Below are 15,555 nucleotides of genomic sequence, written 5' to 3' on the forward strand. Positions count from 1 at the left end.
ACCATTTTAAAGTGTACTATGAAAGGCAGAGTCAATAGGAGTTGTTAATTAGCAGAATCTGTTTAGCACCAGTGCATAACATTTGAGGATTTTTTTTCCATCAGACTGCAGCTGTTACCTACGCAGAGAAGGAATTTCACCTAACCACAAAGAATGAGATAGACAAATAGCTGCGCTGTCGTAAGAACGGCTCGGGTATGTCTCCTCGCAGCGATTTCGCTCCATAATTGCAATTCACATTAAATGCAGCAAATGTTACCATCCTGCCCACTCAGTTTCCACCTCTACTTTTGTTTCAAGCCGGGAGGGGAGATCACCAGAAAAGAAAGGGGGGAGTCCCTTCTTGCCTCCTCTCTCCTTCCCCCGCTCGGCTCTCGCAGCCGCGCTGCCCTGCGGCTCCTCGGGCGCGGGGGCCGCGCTGGCCCCGTCCCGGCCGCGGGCTGCACTTGTGGCTGCCTCGCCCGCCCATGGCAGCCCCGCGGCTCCCGGCGCGGCCCCGCCGCTCCCGCCGCCCCGGGGGGCTCCTCCCGCCCCGCACGCCCCGCCTGGGCTCCGCGGGGGCGCAGCGCGACGGCTCCCCGGGAAAGGTACCGGCGGCACGGCGCCTCGGGGCTGCGGAGAGGCTCCGGCCGTGGCGATGCGCCGGGATTGCTCGCCCGGAGCGGCGTCTCCCTCCCCGCCGGAGCAGCGCTCGGTGCGTGCGTGCATGTGTGTGCGTGTGTGTGCATGTGTGTGCGTGTGTGTGTGTGTGCGGGTATGCGTGTGTGTGTGTGTGTGTGTGCGGGTGCTCGCGTGTGTGTGCGGGTGTGCGTGTGGCGGAGGGGAGGGGGCTCGCTGCGTGCAGGGGGTGGGCGAGAGCAGTGCGATGGGAGCGGGCGCCCGTGTGCAGAGGGATCCTCTCCCCGCATGTGTGCGGGGGACCGCGGCGGCGGGGCAGGGCTCAGCCGGGCGGCTGCTGCATGCGGCGGAGCCCGCGGGGTTCCGCAGCGCCGGGCTTGCCCTCGCTCCGCGCGGCCGGGGGTGCTCGCCCCGGCGGGCGCCCGGCTGCCCCCGCCGCCCGCTGCGTGCGCGGAGCCGCCGGAGCCCGGAGCTCGCGGGGAGAGCGGCGGAGCGCAGCCGAGCGGAGCCGCGGCGACCCCGGGCGCCGAGGTAGGGACGGTGGCGGGCTGGCCGCGGAGAGCCGGGAGCATCACCGAGGGCGGCGGGCGCCCGCCGGGCGTGTGAGTGCGGGCGGGGGTGGGGGCACGGCGGGGCCGCCCGTACGTTGGCGTTTTAATTTCTTTTTAATTATTCCGAAGGTTTTGTTTTCATTGCTATAATAATTACCGGTGCTGTTTTAAAGACGGCGAGGGGTGGGGTGGGGGGAGGCGGGGGTGCACGCGACGAGGCGACAGTGGCTTCCTGCCGGAGCCTCTCTGCCATCGCGCTCGCCTCTCCCGGCAGCCGGCCGCCTCCCGGAGCCCTGGCCAGCGGCACCAGGCGCAGCGCTGCCTTCTCCCATCCTTCCCGGGAGTGCGGGCGAGCGGAGGGACCGCGGCCGGGCGGCCCGGAGAAGGCGGTGGAGGTGTGGGAGGGACGGGGGGGCAGGATCTGCGCAGTGGGGCTGGGGAAGGGGGTGTGTGGATCTGCTGCGGGCTGGACTTTCCAAAGGTACCGGGGCGGGGGGGGCTGGTGCGTTCAGCGGCGGGGAGCGCGGTCGTGCCGTGTTGCGAAGGGACGGCGGAGGGGATGCGGGGCTGCTCCGCCGCGCTCTGCCCGCTCCCGGCCGGGATGTGCGCGCCCTGCGAGCGCGCCCGTGCCCCTGCCGGGAGACAGAGGGCGACGGGGTGCCCACGGCAGAGGGGAGCCGGCACCGGCCGAGCCGGATGCGGCAAAAAATTGCGGTAGTGCCGGCACTGCTGGCCGGGCTCGCCGCCCCGCCGCCAGCCCCGCGCAGCGCCCGCAGCCGGCACCGGCCGGGGCCCCGGGGCTGAGGAAGAAGAGGGGACTCGAGCGTGGGCGAGGCAGGGATACGGGAGGACGGCGGCTGCCAGGGGGAGGGAGACGGAGCGGAGGGGGCGCGGGGACACCGGCCCGCCCCTGGGGGCGCGCTCGCCGCGGCCGGGGTCGGCAGCCTGCGGGCATCGGCAGCCGCTGCTCCGCTTCCCCCTTCTCCCGACAAGCGGCCTCCTTGACCCCTTCGGCCATCCGTTCCTCTCATCCTTCACTCTCTCCGCTGTGCTTTTCGTCTCCCTCTTGTCCTTCTGTCCTGCGGTCATTCCTCATCCCTCCTCTCTCTTCCCTCCCAGGACCCCCGGCACATCCTCCCCTTGTGTCTCCCTCTAGCCCGGTTCTCCTCCCTGCAGCTGGCTCCTGCTTTCTCCACTTTTCATTCTGGCTGTCTCCTGCCAACTCAGTGGCTTCCTACAGCAGGAAATGAAAGGGACAAGTTGAGAAATGGGGGTAATGGGAAGATGGAATGTGTGTGTGTGTATGTGTGTGCAATGTATTGATTATTGACTGATTTGTTTAAAAAAAGGAAAAGAAAAAAAAAAACAACTACCTTATTACTCAGAGGAAATGCTGTGGCTCGAGTTCTTCTGTGTAAAAAATGGCAGTTCAGCTGGCCGGACTATATGCAAAGGGTTCTTATCAATGCAGGAATAAGAGCAAATTACATAATGTTTTAGGGGGAAAAAATAGTTCTCAGATTTCAATAGTGTCAGACCGGCAAATTGTGACTTTGTTTTTCTCTGCAAGTCAGTGTGTTGTTATTCCTGGGGATGGGGCTGTATGCTTGTGCATGCTTCTTCCATGTCTGAGTGCTTCCATTGGTCACCCAGAGCTGATCTTGTTTTGTGAATAGTTGTATTTCTGCAGACAGTTTACCACCTACTTATTTAAACTAGGTATCAGAAGTGACAGAAACAATGTGTGTGCATGCCTATGCCTTGAGTGAATATCTTTATCATAGTGATACATCTGTATGTGTTGCTGCTTTAGGTACATATACTGAGCACTGGCATTGCTTTTTGTGTCAGCATCTCCATCCTTTCTACATTGTGCTGTCTTATCCCAGATGTTTGGGCATGCATAACATCAGCATTTGTGTTTAATATCCCTGAAATGCACAGCAACATATGAGCAGTGCACAATTGAGGGGAGTAAATATGCATAAAATTGGAATCTCTTTTGGTTATTTTACTTTATTAGTTATGCATGCTTGGCATGTACAAGAGAGAGAAATACATTTGACAGACCTGAGAGTTATTTGTGTTTTTCTACAGAATTTACATTCCGTGTTTGAAATCATCCCAGCTCCTGTGCATTTGTTTGGTTGTTAAAGTCTTTCATGTTATTTTAAATTCAGTTCTTGTAGTTTATCTATAATACTTGGCAGGTACAGTAGCTCAGTGGTATACAATTTCTAACCCAAGTGACGTTTTGGAACAATGTCAACTGAAAAACATTTTCTTTTTCTTTCCTTCTTTCTTCTTTAGATTCTTTATCTTTGTTCAGGAGCCTAAGGTTGTTTGCTGATCATAAGAAGATGATTCTGTGGCTCTTTCTGGTTCTGTCATCTCCAGTTTCTTCTACAACTACAGATGCTGATATATCTGTGGAAATTTGCAATGTTTGCTCCTGTGTGTCAGTTGAGAATGTACTCTATGTCAACTGTGAGAAGGTTGCAGTCTACAGACCAAATCAGCTTAAACCACCATGGTCTAATTTTTACCACCTCAACTTTCAAAACAACCTGCTAATTATTCTATATCCAAATTCCTTTCTTAATTTTACACATGCAGTGTCCTTGCAACTGGGTAATAATAAGTTACAGAACATTGAGGGAGGGGCCTTTATGGGTCTTAGTGCATTAAAACAGTTGCACTTGAACAACAATGAATTAAAGATTCTCCGGGCTGACACTTTCCTTGGCATAGAGAACTTGGAGTATCTCCAAGCTGACTACAATTTAATCAAGTTTATTGAACGGGGAGCCTTCAATAAGCTTCACAAGCTGAAAGTCCTGATACTTAATGACAATCTGATTTCATTCCTTCCCGATAATATTTTTCGATTTGCTTCTCTAACCCATCTGGATATACGGGGCAATCGAATACAGAAGCTTCCATACATTGGAGTTCTGGAACACATCGGGCGAATTGTTGAATTGCAGCTGGAAGACAACCCCTGGAATTGTACGTGTGATTTGTTGCCTTTGAAAGCGTGGCTGGAGAACATGCCCTATAACATCTACATTGGAGAGGCTATCTGTGAAACACCCAGTGACTTGTACGGAAGGCTGCTGAAAGAAACCAATAAGCAGGAGCTGTGCTCCATGGGGACAGGGAGTGATTTTGACGTGCGCATCCTGCCTCCCTCGCAGCTGGAGCCCGGTTACAGCACGCCCAACGGCCACACCACTCAAACATCAGTGCACAGATTAGTCACAAAGCCACCAAAGACTACAAATCCTTCGAAGATCTCGGGGATAGTAGCAGGCAAAGCACTGTCCACTCGCAATCTCAGTCAAATCATATCTTACCAGACCAGGGTGCCTCCTTTAACTCCTTGTCCGGTCCCTTGTGTTTGCAAAACTCATCCTTCAGACTTGGGATTAAGCGTAAATTGCCAAGAAAGAAATATAGAATCAATGGCTGAACTCGTACCAAAACCTTTAAATGCCAAGAAACTGCATGTAAATGGCAATTATATTAAGGATGTGGATACTACAGATTTTGCTGAGTTTGAGGGGCTGGATTTGCTACATTTAGGCAGCAATCGGATTTCAGTGATCAAAGGAGATGTTTTCCGCAACCTTACAAATTTACGGAGATTGTATCTCAATGGCAATCAGATAGAGCGTCTGAGCCCAGAAATGTTTGCTGGCCTCCACAATTTGCAATATCTGTATTTGGAATACAATGTTATCAAAGAAATCTTAGCAGGCACCTTTGATTTAATGCCAAATTTGCAGTTGCTCTACCTGAACAACAATCTTCTGCGAAGCTTGCCGGCGTATATTTTTGCTGGTGCACCACTTGCTAGACTGAATCTGAGGAACAATCACTTCATGTATTTACCTGTAAGTGGTGTTCTTGATCAGCTAAAGTCTCTTACACAAATAGATTTGGAAGGTAATCCATGGGACTGCACTTGTGATTTAGTTGCTTTAAAACTGTGGCTTGAGAAGCTAAATGACGGTATTGTGGTGAAGGAATTGAAATGTGAGACACCTGTGCAGTTTGCTAACATAGAACTTAAGTCTCTGAAAAATGAGATTCTCTGTCCTAAACTTTTAAACAAGCCATCTGCTCTGTTCACTAGTCCCATGCCTGCTGTTATTTTCACAACACCCCCGGGACCAGTCCGGAGTCCTCCTGGTGGCCCAGTTCCATTGTCCATCCTAATCCTAAGCATATTGGTTGTGCTGATTTTAACAGTGTTTGTTGCTTTTTGTCTTCTTGTTTTTGTGCTTCGGCGCAACAAAAAACCAACCATAAAGCATGAAGGGATTGGAAACCAAGAGTGCAGTTCTATGCAACTGCAGCTAAGAAAGCACGATCACAAGTCAAACAAAAAAGATGGACTGGGTGCAGAGGCCTTCATTCCTCAAACCATTGAGCAGATGAGCAAAAGTCATACATGTGGCTTGAAAGAGTCTGAAACAGGCTTCACGTTTGCTGACCCACCAGGGCAAAAAGTCATTCTGAGAAATGTGAATGACAAGGAGAAAGATTTATTGCATGTGGATTCCAGAAAAAGACTTAGCACAATCGATGAACTGGATGAGTTATTCCCTGGAAGGGATTCCAATGTATTTATTCAAAATTTTCTTGAAAGTAAAAAGGAATACAACAGCATAGGGGTCAGTGGCTTTGAAATACGTTACCCAGAGAAACTGCAAGACAAAAAAGCCAAGAAATCTCTAATAGGTGGTAATCATAGTAAAATTGTAGTAGAACAAAGAAAAAGTGAATATTTTGAACTAAAAGCTAAACTTCAAGGTTCACCAGACTACCTACAAGTCCTTGAAGAACAAACAGCTTTGAATAAAATATAGGTCATACAATCTTATTGCCTACAGAGGACATTTATTTAATGATGAAAGTGCCTTTTGTTGACTTTTAACTTCCAAATACTATATTATATTGATAGGCATAGAGGCAGGTGTATCCAAGGGTGTCTGATTAACTGTAGCTGTGTATGATTTGTCAAGTAGAGGAGAATTTCCTTAATAGATTTTACTCCATAAAGCTCATGCCCTGTGGAATCCTGTAGGGATACTGCAAACTCTATTGCCAAAGGGATGCTTTATACACGTTACACTGAATTTAACCTCAAGAGGCATATATGTTTTGTATCTTAAATGCAAACCATCGTCTCCTTGTGATTTGTCAGAACAAACACAAGAAACCTGGTACTGATATTTGTACTTCAGCTGGGTCCTTCATCCTGCACGTGGATTTAAGTTGGTGGAACTGGAGTAATCCTTTGATTTGTGGTGTTCTAATGGCACTGTTTAAAGCTTATCTGGAAAGTAACAAGCATGCAAAGAGAGAACATTCAATAGTATGTGTAAATTGGTTACATTTATGGGCTGCATCTTGAAACCACTGGAATTATAATGTTAAATTTTGTTTAAAATATACCATGCATTACATACCTATGAAATAAATCTGACCACTTGAAGCATAAATGTCTATACAGAAAATTTTAAAAGAAAGAAAGAAAGAAAGAAAGAAAGAAAATAGTTCAACCTGACTTCTGCAGTATTCGTGACATCTGAAGAAAATATTTGATATTTATGCAGAATCTGTTCTAAGACTCATCTCCAATTAATACTAGAGTTCCTTCTCAGTTACGTGAAACTCTTGCAACCCAAACAGGTTGTCCAAAATTGTCAAAGTGCTTACTGTGTGAGCGTAGCAGAAATTATTTTTGTAATATAATTCATATTTATGAAATACTTTGTATACTACATAGGAAAAAATATGTACTCCTTAATATGTATTTAATATGCCTGACTTGTTTTCCTGATCACAATGCATTAATCATTCAGTATAAATAAAACCAGAACAATATACCAAACAGCAACCGGGGATGTAATGTATAGCATCATCCAGAATTAAGTGATCAGATATAATAATGATAATAATGATAATAATAATAATAAAATTGTTCTGTACTATTCTCGTGAGATTAGCATATTACCTTATTTCAGATCTGTTACCAATGGTGCATTTTAAAATAGATTGATTAGTTTTTTAGTATTGTGTCCCAGGTTGTTACTTGCCATCAGTTTTCTTGCTTTTCAGGTCTCTACAGCTTAATCTGAATACTTTTCACAAGCATTTACAGGAATTCATGCTAAGGGGAATATTTTTATTGTACATGCAGAAGTTTTCTGTTCTTATATCTCTGGCTAGTTTTAGTCAGCAAAACCTGATCAGAACAGTGAACAATATGGCAAATCCTGTTCAAAACCACAGTGCAAAATGGGTGTAGTGGTCTCAGTTCAGAGGACTGCGTAGCTCATAACTAGAGAGCAAAAGCTTGCTTTTGTGAAAGCTGAATCTGAATAGCCAGGAAAAAAGGAAAAAAGGTAGGAGAATGGAAAATCCCCATTGTATCTCACTGATAGATGGTACTTTGACATAAGAATGGAGATATATTGGTGAAGCATCCTAGAGAAAATCTATGTGATGAGATTAACAAAATTTCTTTGACTCGATGAGCTTTGGATAAGAACCTCTTTATCTCCTTTGATTTCAGAAACTTTACCCCTCCTTACCTTTTATAATCAATACATTAGTCAATTAAGACAGTAGGATATAAACATGAGCATTTTTCATGAATTTGAAGCTAGCAAAAATTGGAGCAAGACTCAATAATAATACTTTGGAGAAGGCAGTGTCAGCTATTTCCAATATAAACCTCGAATTTCAGGGCTTTGTGACACTGAGCTGAAATTTTTATTCTGGAATGATACTTGGCAAACAGCCTGCAGTATATTTTTATCAAAATAGACCAAAAATAATAAAAAAAAGAACTGCTTCTTTATTTAAGAGAAAGCAAACAAAGCATTTCTCTACTTTCAGACATTTGTTTATGCTCTTTTGGCTTAGAAAGAAGGTGGTTTTATTATTTTTCTCCATACTGCATAGTATATACATGACTTCAGATAATAAAATTGCGAGAGATGAATTAATGGCGGAGTTTCTTTCAAAAAGCTGCATCTATCCATGCACAATAATTTACTTAATTCAGAATGTCATGGGGATTTTGAGGACATGGATACTGGGTACACATGCAGTTCTAGCATAAAAAGCTCCTGGTTGACCAGTGATGCAATGCATGGCTGAGGTCTGGATGAGAACATGTGAGTTTATTTGTTGTCTGTGGATTAAGTCCATGATGCACTGACCAGGACTCTGCTGGCTCCTTCGGTAGGCTGAGGGTGACAGGTCCCTGGTCTGCTCTGCACAGAGCTGTGTGGCCTCGAGGATGGGTCCAAGTTCACTGGGCTTTGCCAAAGCAGAAGATGTCTGACACACTCAGGGCATTGTCACTGGCATGCTCTGTATGATCCTCCTGAGAGCAATGTGCTGAAAATATTAAAAACTGCAAGTAAGGAAATGCTTCTAAGTGATAGTAAAACTCATGTGCTTATGACTTGTGCTGCCCTGAGTCAGAAGAACAGAGGTGAATGATCATACCTTCCTAAGCTAAAAAAAAGAGGGGTTTTTTTGTTTCATTTTGTGTTCTGAGGTTTTCTGGGGGTGTTCTTTCTAGGTTTTTGTTTTGGTTTGGTTTGGTTTTCTTAATTTGTTTGAGGTTTGTTTTTTTTTTTTGTTTGTTTTTGGAGTGGTGTCTTCTGTTTGCTGATCAAAATAACTGAACTGTTATGCTGTACCATTACACTGGGTCAGAGTTTTCTGATCACTGAGGCCCCAATTCCAGTAAAGCATTTCACTTCAACCTAAATCATGCGCAGAGGTACTATTCATAAGATAATAATTAGATACCTGCCCAAGAGTAGGGCTTAGCTAGAGTTTTGTCATTGACTTCACAACAAGCCAGCTCAGAACCATTGTATATAATCCATAGAGCCCAGAGACTCGTCTGGGGTTATGCAGTTGAGTGTAGGTTCACCAGCATCAGTAAAGGTTGCACAATCTGGACCTTCCTGTAGAAATTGTCCCTAAGTGTTTTACAATGTATGGTGCAATATGTAGGCATAATAGTGTGAGTGAAGAATGCAGAAGCTGGCAAAAACACTATTTTTCTGTGAAATTGTTACTTTGAATGGCAACCTTTGTGTCAGTTTATTTTCTCCATGTTTTGAAACGGTGTATGTGTCTGCACAGCAGTTTTAGTGTGATGTCCATTCAAATCTCTGGTCAGTCTTTCTGAGAAGGTGACTCTTGGGTGTGGCTTAACGGGTCTGTCTGTTCATTATATTGATTTGAGTGGCCATGCTTGTAAAATGGCTGTTAAGACCCATAGACATAAACTAAATCAGTGAAGGTGTTGGCATAATCTGTTGTCTCCATTGTATTATAAAGAAGTTTCCATTTTTAAATGAAATCAATAAAGTGTAATCATTTCCTTGAAAAAGAAAAAAAATTGTGCAATTTTATCAGAAAGCAAATACCGCGGTGCAAGAACACAAGAACAGGTGATTTATGTTTTGCATTTAGTGTTCAAGATTGACAATAATGCAACAATCTAGTATAAATATATTTTTAAATGCTTTTTTTTTAAAGCCATAATGATGATATAAATTATAAAGGCATGGCCTTGTGAATAATGTTAACAAATGTTTCAGAATCAAGAAAAAAACATCCAGAACTTGATGGTGGTATAATATCTATAATATCTTTTGCATGATTTGTATGTTGATATTGTATGAAATGAGCACAGTGAGACTTTTTTTTTTGGTTGCATCCAAAGAGTTAGGAAGGAAATATAACAAGAATGTATTTATAATCACTCTATTTTGAAATAAAGTAAAGAAAACAAAATGTATTGGCTTTACCCTGTTTTGATCATTACTATTTTAGGTTAGTTTATAATTTAGGCAGTTACTTACGACATCCAGTCCAATGTAAACCACAGAAACCTATTGTTTAACAATTTTGTTTACCTTCATCAATATCAAAATACTAGTCAGTGTTGACTTCAAAATTTGTACGAAATATTAATAAAATTGTTTGGTACTATTGTATTTCTGAAACTAGACTTTGTTAAGTGCCTGTGATATTCTCTTTTGGATTATTTGTATATGGATGAGAGAGAATCTGTAAAGCAGTTATGCAGTAATGTTTTCTAACCACATCAACAATTTTGTCTATTTTAGAAAGTTTTTCTTATTTTCTGTTGTCCAACAAAATCTTCCTTTCCCCTGTTATGCAAATAATCCCTCCAAATTCAGTGGGTTTTTTTTCCATTACTACCACAAGCAGAATTCAGTTTTCAGTTGGATTCTCAGTTCTTCAACCCAGAAGTGCTTAGAGGAACAATTACATAATGTTAGGGGCATTTGCTTTGCTCTCTTTTGCTCTCTTCTTATTAGTAATTTTCAATAACAATTTTTCAGAGGAAAGAAAAGTTAATTTGTCCTTATTAGAAGTAAAACCACCAATCCATCTACCATTTCATTTGGTTAGGTTAGTTTTATAACTGAAAGTTGAAAAGACATCTTTAGGTAGTTTAACTTCCAAATTTATATTTTGTAGTTAAAATGGTTTACAAAGCCTCATAAAAATCTTCATGTCAAGGGAGAAGAGCAGGAACAGAATTGCATTTAGATTAAACATTCCCTGTTGTGCAGGGTTTAACATGCATTATAATGGCAGTGAAAGTGAATCAGAATGGGATATGGAGTGGAAAATCGGACTTGATACAGACTTTTTTCACTTCTAGTTGAAGTATAACATTAGGAACAAAACCACAGCATTAGCTGAGAAAGGCCTACATATAATATTCCATATAATTCCTTTCTAAAGGAAAACTCGAGAATCAAGAATTAATTATTTATGTTTTGATAATGAGTGTGCACTGCTTTCCTGAATGCAGAGGAACTTGAGAGTTTTCTGTTAATATGTTTTGTCATTATTAGTTTTTATTTCCAATTTCACTTTATTCATCCTTATGCATTATGGTTGATGCTGTGTTGGAAAACAAAAAGAAGAATATTGTTGCTCAGGGACAAACTCTTCTCAAACATTTACCAATGTAGTGAAAAAAAAGCAGAAAGTACAAGATCTATCCATCACTGAAATAAAAATAAGTAGTTTTTTACTTGAAATGTAATATAATCTTGCTTTATACTCTGTTGATTTGTGTGGCAAAGCTGTTACTATTTTCAAACGACTGTAGGGAGAGACACACCAAGTGTGTCTGTTTGATATCAGTGGAACTCTACAGTGATTCAAGAGCTGTGGGCATCCCAGAGCTGTACTATGGGTACAAAACTATATAAATTTCCTGGTTTATACATACACTTGGGGTAGATCTCACATAAAATACAAACACTTTCTTAACAATACAATTTACTTTCTCACTGTAATGGAGCAAAGTTACTCCACTCTTGTTTTTCATTAAGTAGGGAGTTTATTGCAAATATCTTTGTTTTATTGTTAATTTTATTTGTATTCACTAGCAATAGTTGAGATAATTAATTCATTGTCTGAAAGCAGTACATTTCAGTCTGTTATTTTTAAAATACTGGTCACTGGTAACAGACAGATACTGAGTTATATTGAATTTCCATTCCCTAAGTAGTAATTCCATAGACAGTTCCTCAAAAGCACAAATAAAGATCAGATTTTAAAAAAAGTCCTAGCTGGTACTAAATCTGAATTTTTTGTATGCATGTATGTCACTATACACAGTGTAGTACAACTCTAATGGGTAACAAATGGTACCTCACTTCTTTTTGGTCTTTGTTTAACCAGAAAACAGAATGTGATCTCTGAATGGTTTAGTCATCATTTTGTAACACTAGAGTAACAAAGAATATTCCTAAGTTTCCCTCATCCATGAGGATTTCATTTCTTGGTTTAATTTAATGTAATTGCCTGGAAATGTGTGCACTATGACCTTCCAGAGCATCCTCCCACTCCATGCTCTCATTTCACCTTCAGTGAGCCAGTCCTTTACAGCTGAAGGTTCTTCTAGGCTTGGGTTGATGGCAGTTTCCAAAGAGGCAGAAGAGTGGGATTTGTCAGTTCCTAGAAAACAGCTAAAAAAGGCAAACTAAGAGCCTGTCCTGGATGGTTTCTGAGTCACGTCAGATGGTGTATGATCCAAAACAGAAATGTAGGAAATGGTTTAAGCTTCTGTTGGGAAGTTTTGTGCTGAGCTTTTGAAGCTGGGCAATTGTGGCTTTCCATGACTGTAAGTTGTGCAGTATAAAGGAAATGTGGTTCAGTCAATTGAATCCTGACAGACTGTGGTAAATCCTGCAGACATCTGTACCCACTTACCTGAGCCAGGCTTTGGTGTCGCTTTTCACTGAAAGCTCTTGCACAAATTACTCAGGTTAAACCAGCTGTGATACAGATTTCTCAGGCATGCTTTTAGCCAGGATGTGGATGCATTTTTGTGCACGCTGGGAGCTGTTTGGGTGTGGGGGTCAGTCTGTGCCCAATGTTTGCTGAGCAGTGGCTTTGGCAGGGGCTCTCTTCATGTGCTACATTAGTGCTCACATCTGAATATGAGACACTGTACGGGATGTACATCTCAATGGGCAGAGTCACAAAGGGCAATGTGTTTTGACAGATTTTGAGCTCTTCACTGCAAGAAACTGCAGGAAAGGATATACCATACAGCAGATTTTCTTGCTCCCTGGCAAGATTTCCTAGACCCTGTGAGTCCTTCTCAGCAGGGTATTCTTGTCTATACTCTGCAAATAAGGCTCCAGGTCAGCAGTCTCGTGTATGTGCAGTCTGTGTTTGCTTATACCCAAAAATAGTTTCGTGGAGAACGGTAGGAGAATAACTTCCTCCTTTTTTTTCTTATCTTTCCTTTTTTTTTTTTTTTCCCAGTAAAGTAAAATGGACTGAATTTCAAATTTTCCAGATTGAAAAAAAAAACTACAGGTATTTTAAAGAATTGTCACATTGTTGGTTAATATCAGTACTATTAAATTATTTTTCTAAGAGAGAGAAAGAAAGCAGTTGTGTTTATATTTTTGGCATGCAGCTTTTCATCTTCCATTCCTGGGTTAGAATATGCCCCTGGGTGCCAAGGGACTTACATGAGCAGCTCAGGGCACAATTTAGTTGCAAAGATTCATCCTCAATGTCTGCCTTTTGTGTGGTAGGAATGAAATGCAAGGTTTTGAATGTTCCCTCTCTGTTTGCTTTAATGGAAGTTACATCAGCAGGCATTCCTCAGGACCAGACTTCCAGCTCCTGTGGAGCTGTGCCTGCAGTTTGATGAGTTTGGTTAGCAACAAGAGTACAAATCTCATACAAGGGGTGATCTTCTGGATGGGGTTAGCACTTTGAAATAATTGGGGTTCATATGGCTTCCTTCTTAAATATCACCATGTCATTGCACTCTTTTATACTTATGAGGATCTTTACTTCTATGATCAGTTCAATAAATCAGTGGTTTTACAAATATGATCAGGAAATTGGGTCCAAATGTCTAGAGAAAAAAGCTTTCCTTTTAATTTTCATGTTTATTAAGAAAATAAAGAGCAAAAACATCATGAATAACCTAGACTTTTTGTTCAATGAAAATTTATTTTGTCTTAATGAAGTGAAATATTCAGAAAGTACAAGTGAAGTATTTAGGAATTAATTTGGGAAAATTTGGTTTGTACCAACAAACGAAGCCCCTATTTTGTAATCCTTTTTCAAGAATATAAGCTGTGGATGCCATAAGAGGTTTTATCTTTTAAGTAGCTTCTCCTAGAATCTGGAGTTGCATTCAGCTGTTGGAACTGTGCCATGAGCATGATTTTATGATTTTGCTGTATTGGTCAACAAAACAACAGTGTGATGCATTTTCTCTGTGTAGCTTTGTCAAGTAATTTATACCACTTATGACAGCAAAGATAGTAAGGATTATAAACTGTAAAGTGAGTTGGTAAGGATTCCTATACATTTGTAATGTGCTTTCAAAATGAAAGCAGCATGCAAATGATGAGTATTATCAGCATACAATCCATTTCAAAAGGGAAGTAGCACTGTACTCTGCACAGAGCTCTATTGTTCAGATTGAGAAATTTCATTGAGAGTGGATAAGCTGTGTTTTCCTCTTTGTAGATTTTTCTTCTTCAACTATTAAATAGACCTGTTTATTCTGTACAGAGCAATACAACTCTGAGCCATCTGCAACAAAACATGTAAGCCTAAAAAAGACAAGCAAATACTTTCCCTCCCAAAAGAACATCTGCATTATAATAATAAAATCACTCATATTTCTCAGTGTCATTGGCACCTTTGGCCATTTTCGCTATGCTGTGGTACTGAGTTGTGGAGTTGGCCTCAGCTCCTGTTTCCTTTCTCCACACCAGAATTCCCTGTGACGTTATCCATGGAAAAGGTCAGTTTGCCCAAGTGCCTTTCAGTGCCATATGGGGCTGTAGCAGCAACATGAATTCACACCCACTCTGCAGGCATTTGCAATGAGCTAGAACTGGAGTTATCACAGACTAGATACACTCAGAGACAGCAGAAGCATGGCAGTGACTTTGGCCAAAATGCCTTCTCCTTTACCCTCTGGAGCACACCTGTGCCATGGCCCACAACAGCCTTGGGCCAAGGAACAAGGCTGTGGCAGGGATCAGTAATATCCTTCTTTTAGCATTGCAGGGAGGAAAAGTAACACAAGAGCTCTGTAATCAAGAATGTAAGACTCTCCTTGGCTGTCTGCTATTCAATATGTGGGCCAGTCCCTTTTGCAAGAGGAGAAGTAATCTTCACTTCTGGGTCCTGTCTAAATTCTGGGGACCAGGTAGGAAGAACCTGTTTGACTAAATGAGATTTCCCCCACAGTATAGCTAGCCCAGTTCTCTGTCAAATATGTGGAGACACATTTTTCCCTGTCTGTAAAGAGTATACACTCAAACTTGTATTAACAGTTCTAATGGTTTGGTAATAATGCTACACATAATGCATGTGCACATGCAAAATTGCATTTCCATGTGGTATTGCTAGGTGTCACTGGCAGTAAATGAGGATGACCATTTCTTACTCAAAACCTATTGTGGTGGCCAGATTCAGATTGCTTTGCCTAATAATTACATATGCTTCTTGTATAATACTTTATTTTCTTAATAACAACACTCTCTTTCTTCTTAACAGAGAGAAGGATTTCACCTTTTCCTCTTTTACTCATTCCTTTGCAGTTGGAGTTCTAGTAATCCATTTCCAACCCATAAAGAACAAAGAAAAAATCCTCTACAGGAAAACTCCACTTTATGTAACGCACTGAAGATGGCACTGTAGTAACAACTTCATACTGTGAATGATAAGATATGCTTCTGTTTGTTACTGGGAAATTGTGATTTTTTTTTTTTATTATTATTTATTTAGCACAGCTAACATAAAGCCA

The 15,555-nt window shown here is 42.3% G+C and overlaps 1 protein-coding gene across 5 annotated transcripts; it reads left to right on the forward strand.

Moving 5' to 3' along the window:
- Positions 1-319: 319 nt before the first annotated feature.
- On the forward strand, positions 320-13,716 carry SLITRK4 (SLIT and NTRK like family member 4). 5 transcript variants are annotated; one of them, XM_064426959.1, is made up of 2 exons: positions 320-694; positions 3,480-13,716. In XM_064426959.1, exon 2 carries the CDS (start codon positions 3,530-3,532, stop codon positions 6,041-6,043), a length of 2,514 nt encoding a protein of 837 aa, XP_064283029.1. In that variant the 5' UTR covers positions 320-694; positions 3,480-3,529; the 3' UTR covers positions 6,044-13,716. The 5 variants fall into 5 exon arrangements, with proteins under 5 accessions (XP_064283029.1, XP_064283026.1, XP_064283030.1 ...); XM_064426956.1 differs by lacking the exon at positions 320-694 and adding an exon at positions 858-1,149; XM_064426960.1 differs by lacking the exon at positions 320-694 and adding an exon at positions 1,392-1,564.
- Positions 13,717-15,555: the final 1,839 nt, after the last annotated feature.

Source organism: Passer domesticus, chromosome 7 (genome assembly GCF_036417665.1).
Source record: "Passer domesticus isolate bPasDom1 chromosome 7, bPasDom1.hap1, whole genome shotgun sequence".
Lineage (NCBI taxonomy): Eukaryota > Metazoa > Chordata > Aves > Passeriformes > Passeridae > Passer > Passer domesticus.

Bases quoted from the DNA above. Each gene is read 5' to 3' on its own strand.
- SLITRK4 (XM_064426956.1), top strand. From the start codon at position 960: ATGCGGCGGAGCCCGCGGGGTTCCGCAGCGCCGGGCTTGCCCTCGCTC. The intron at 1,150-3,479 runs GTAGGGACGGTG...TTTCTTCTTTAG, and splicing joins CGGCGACCCCGGGCGCCGAG to ATTCTTTATCTTTGTTCAGG.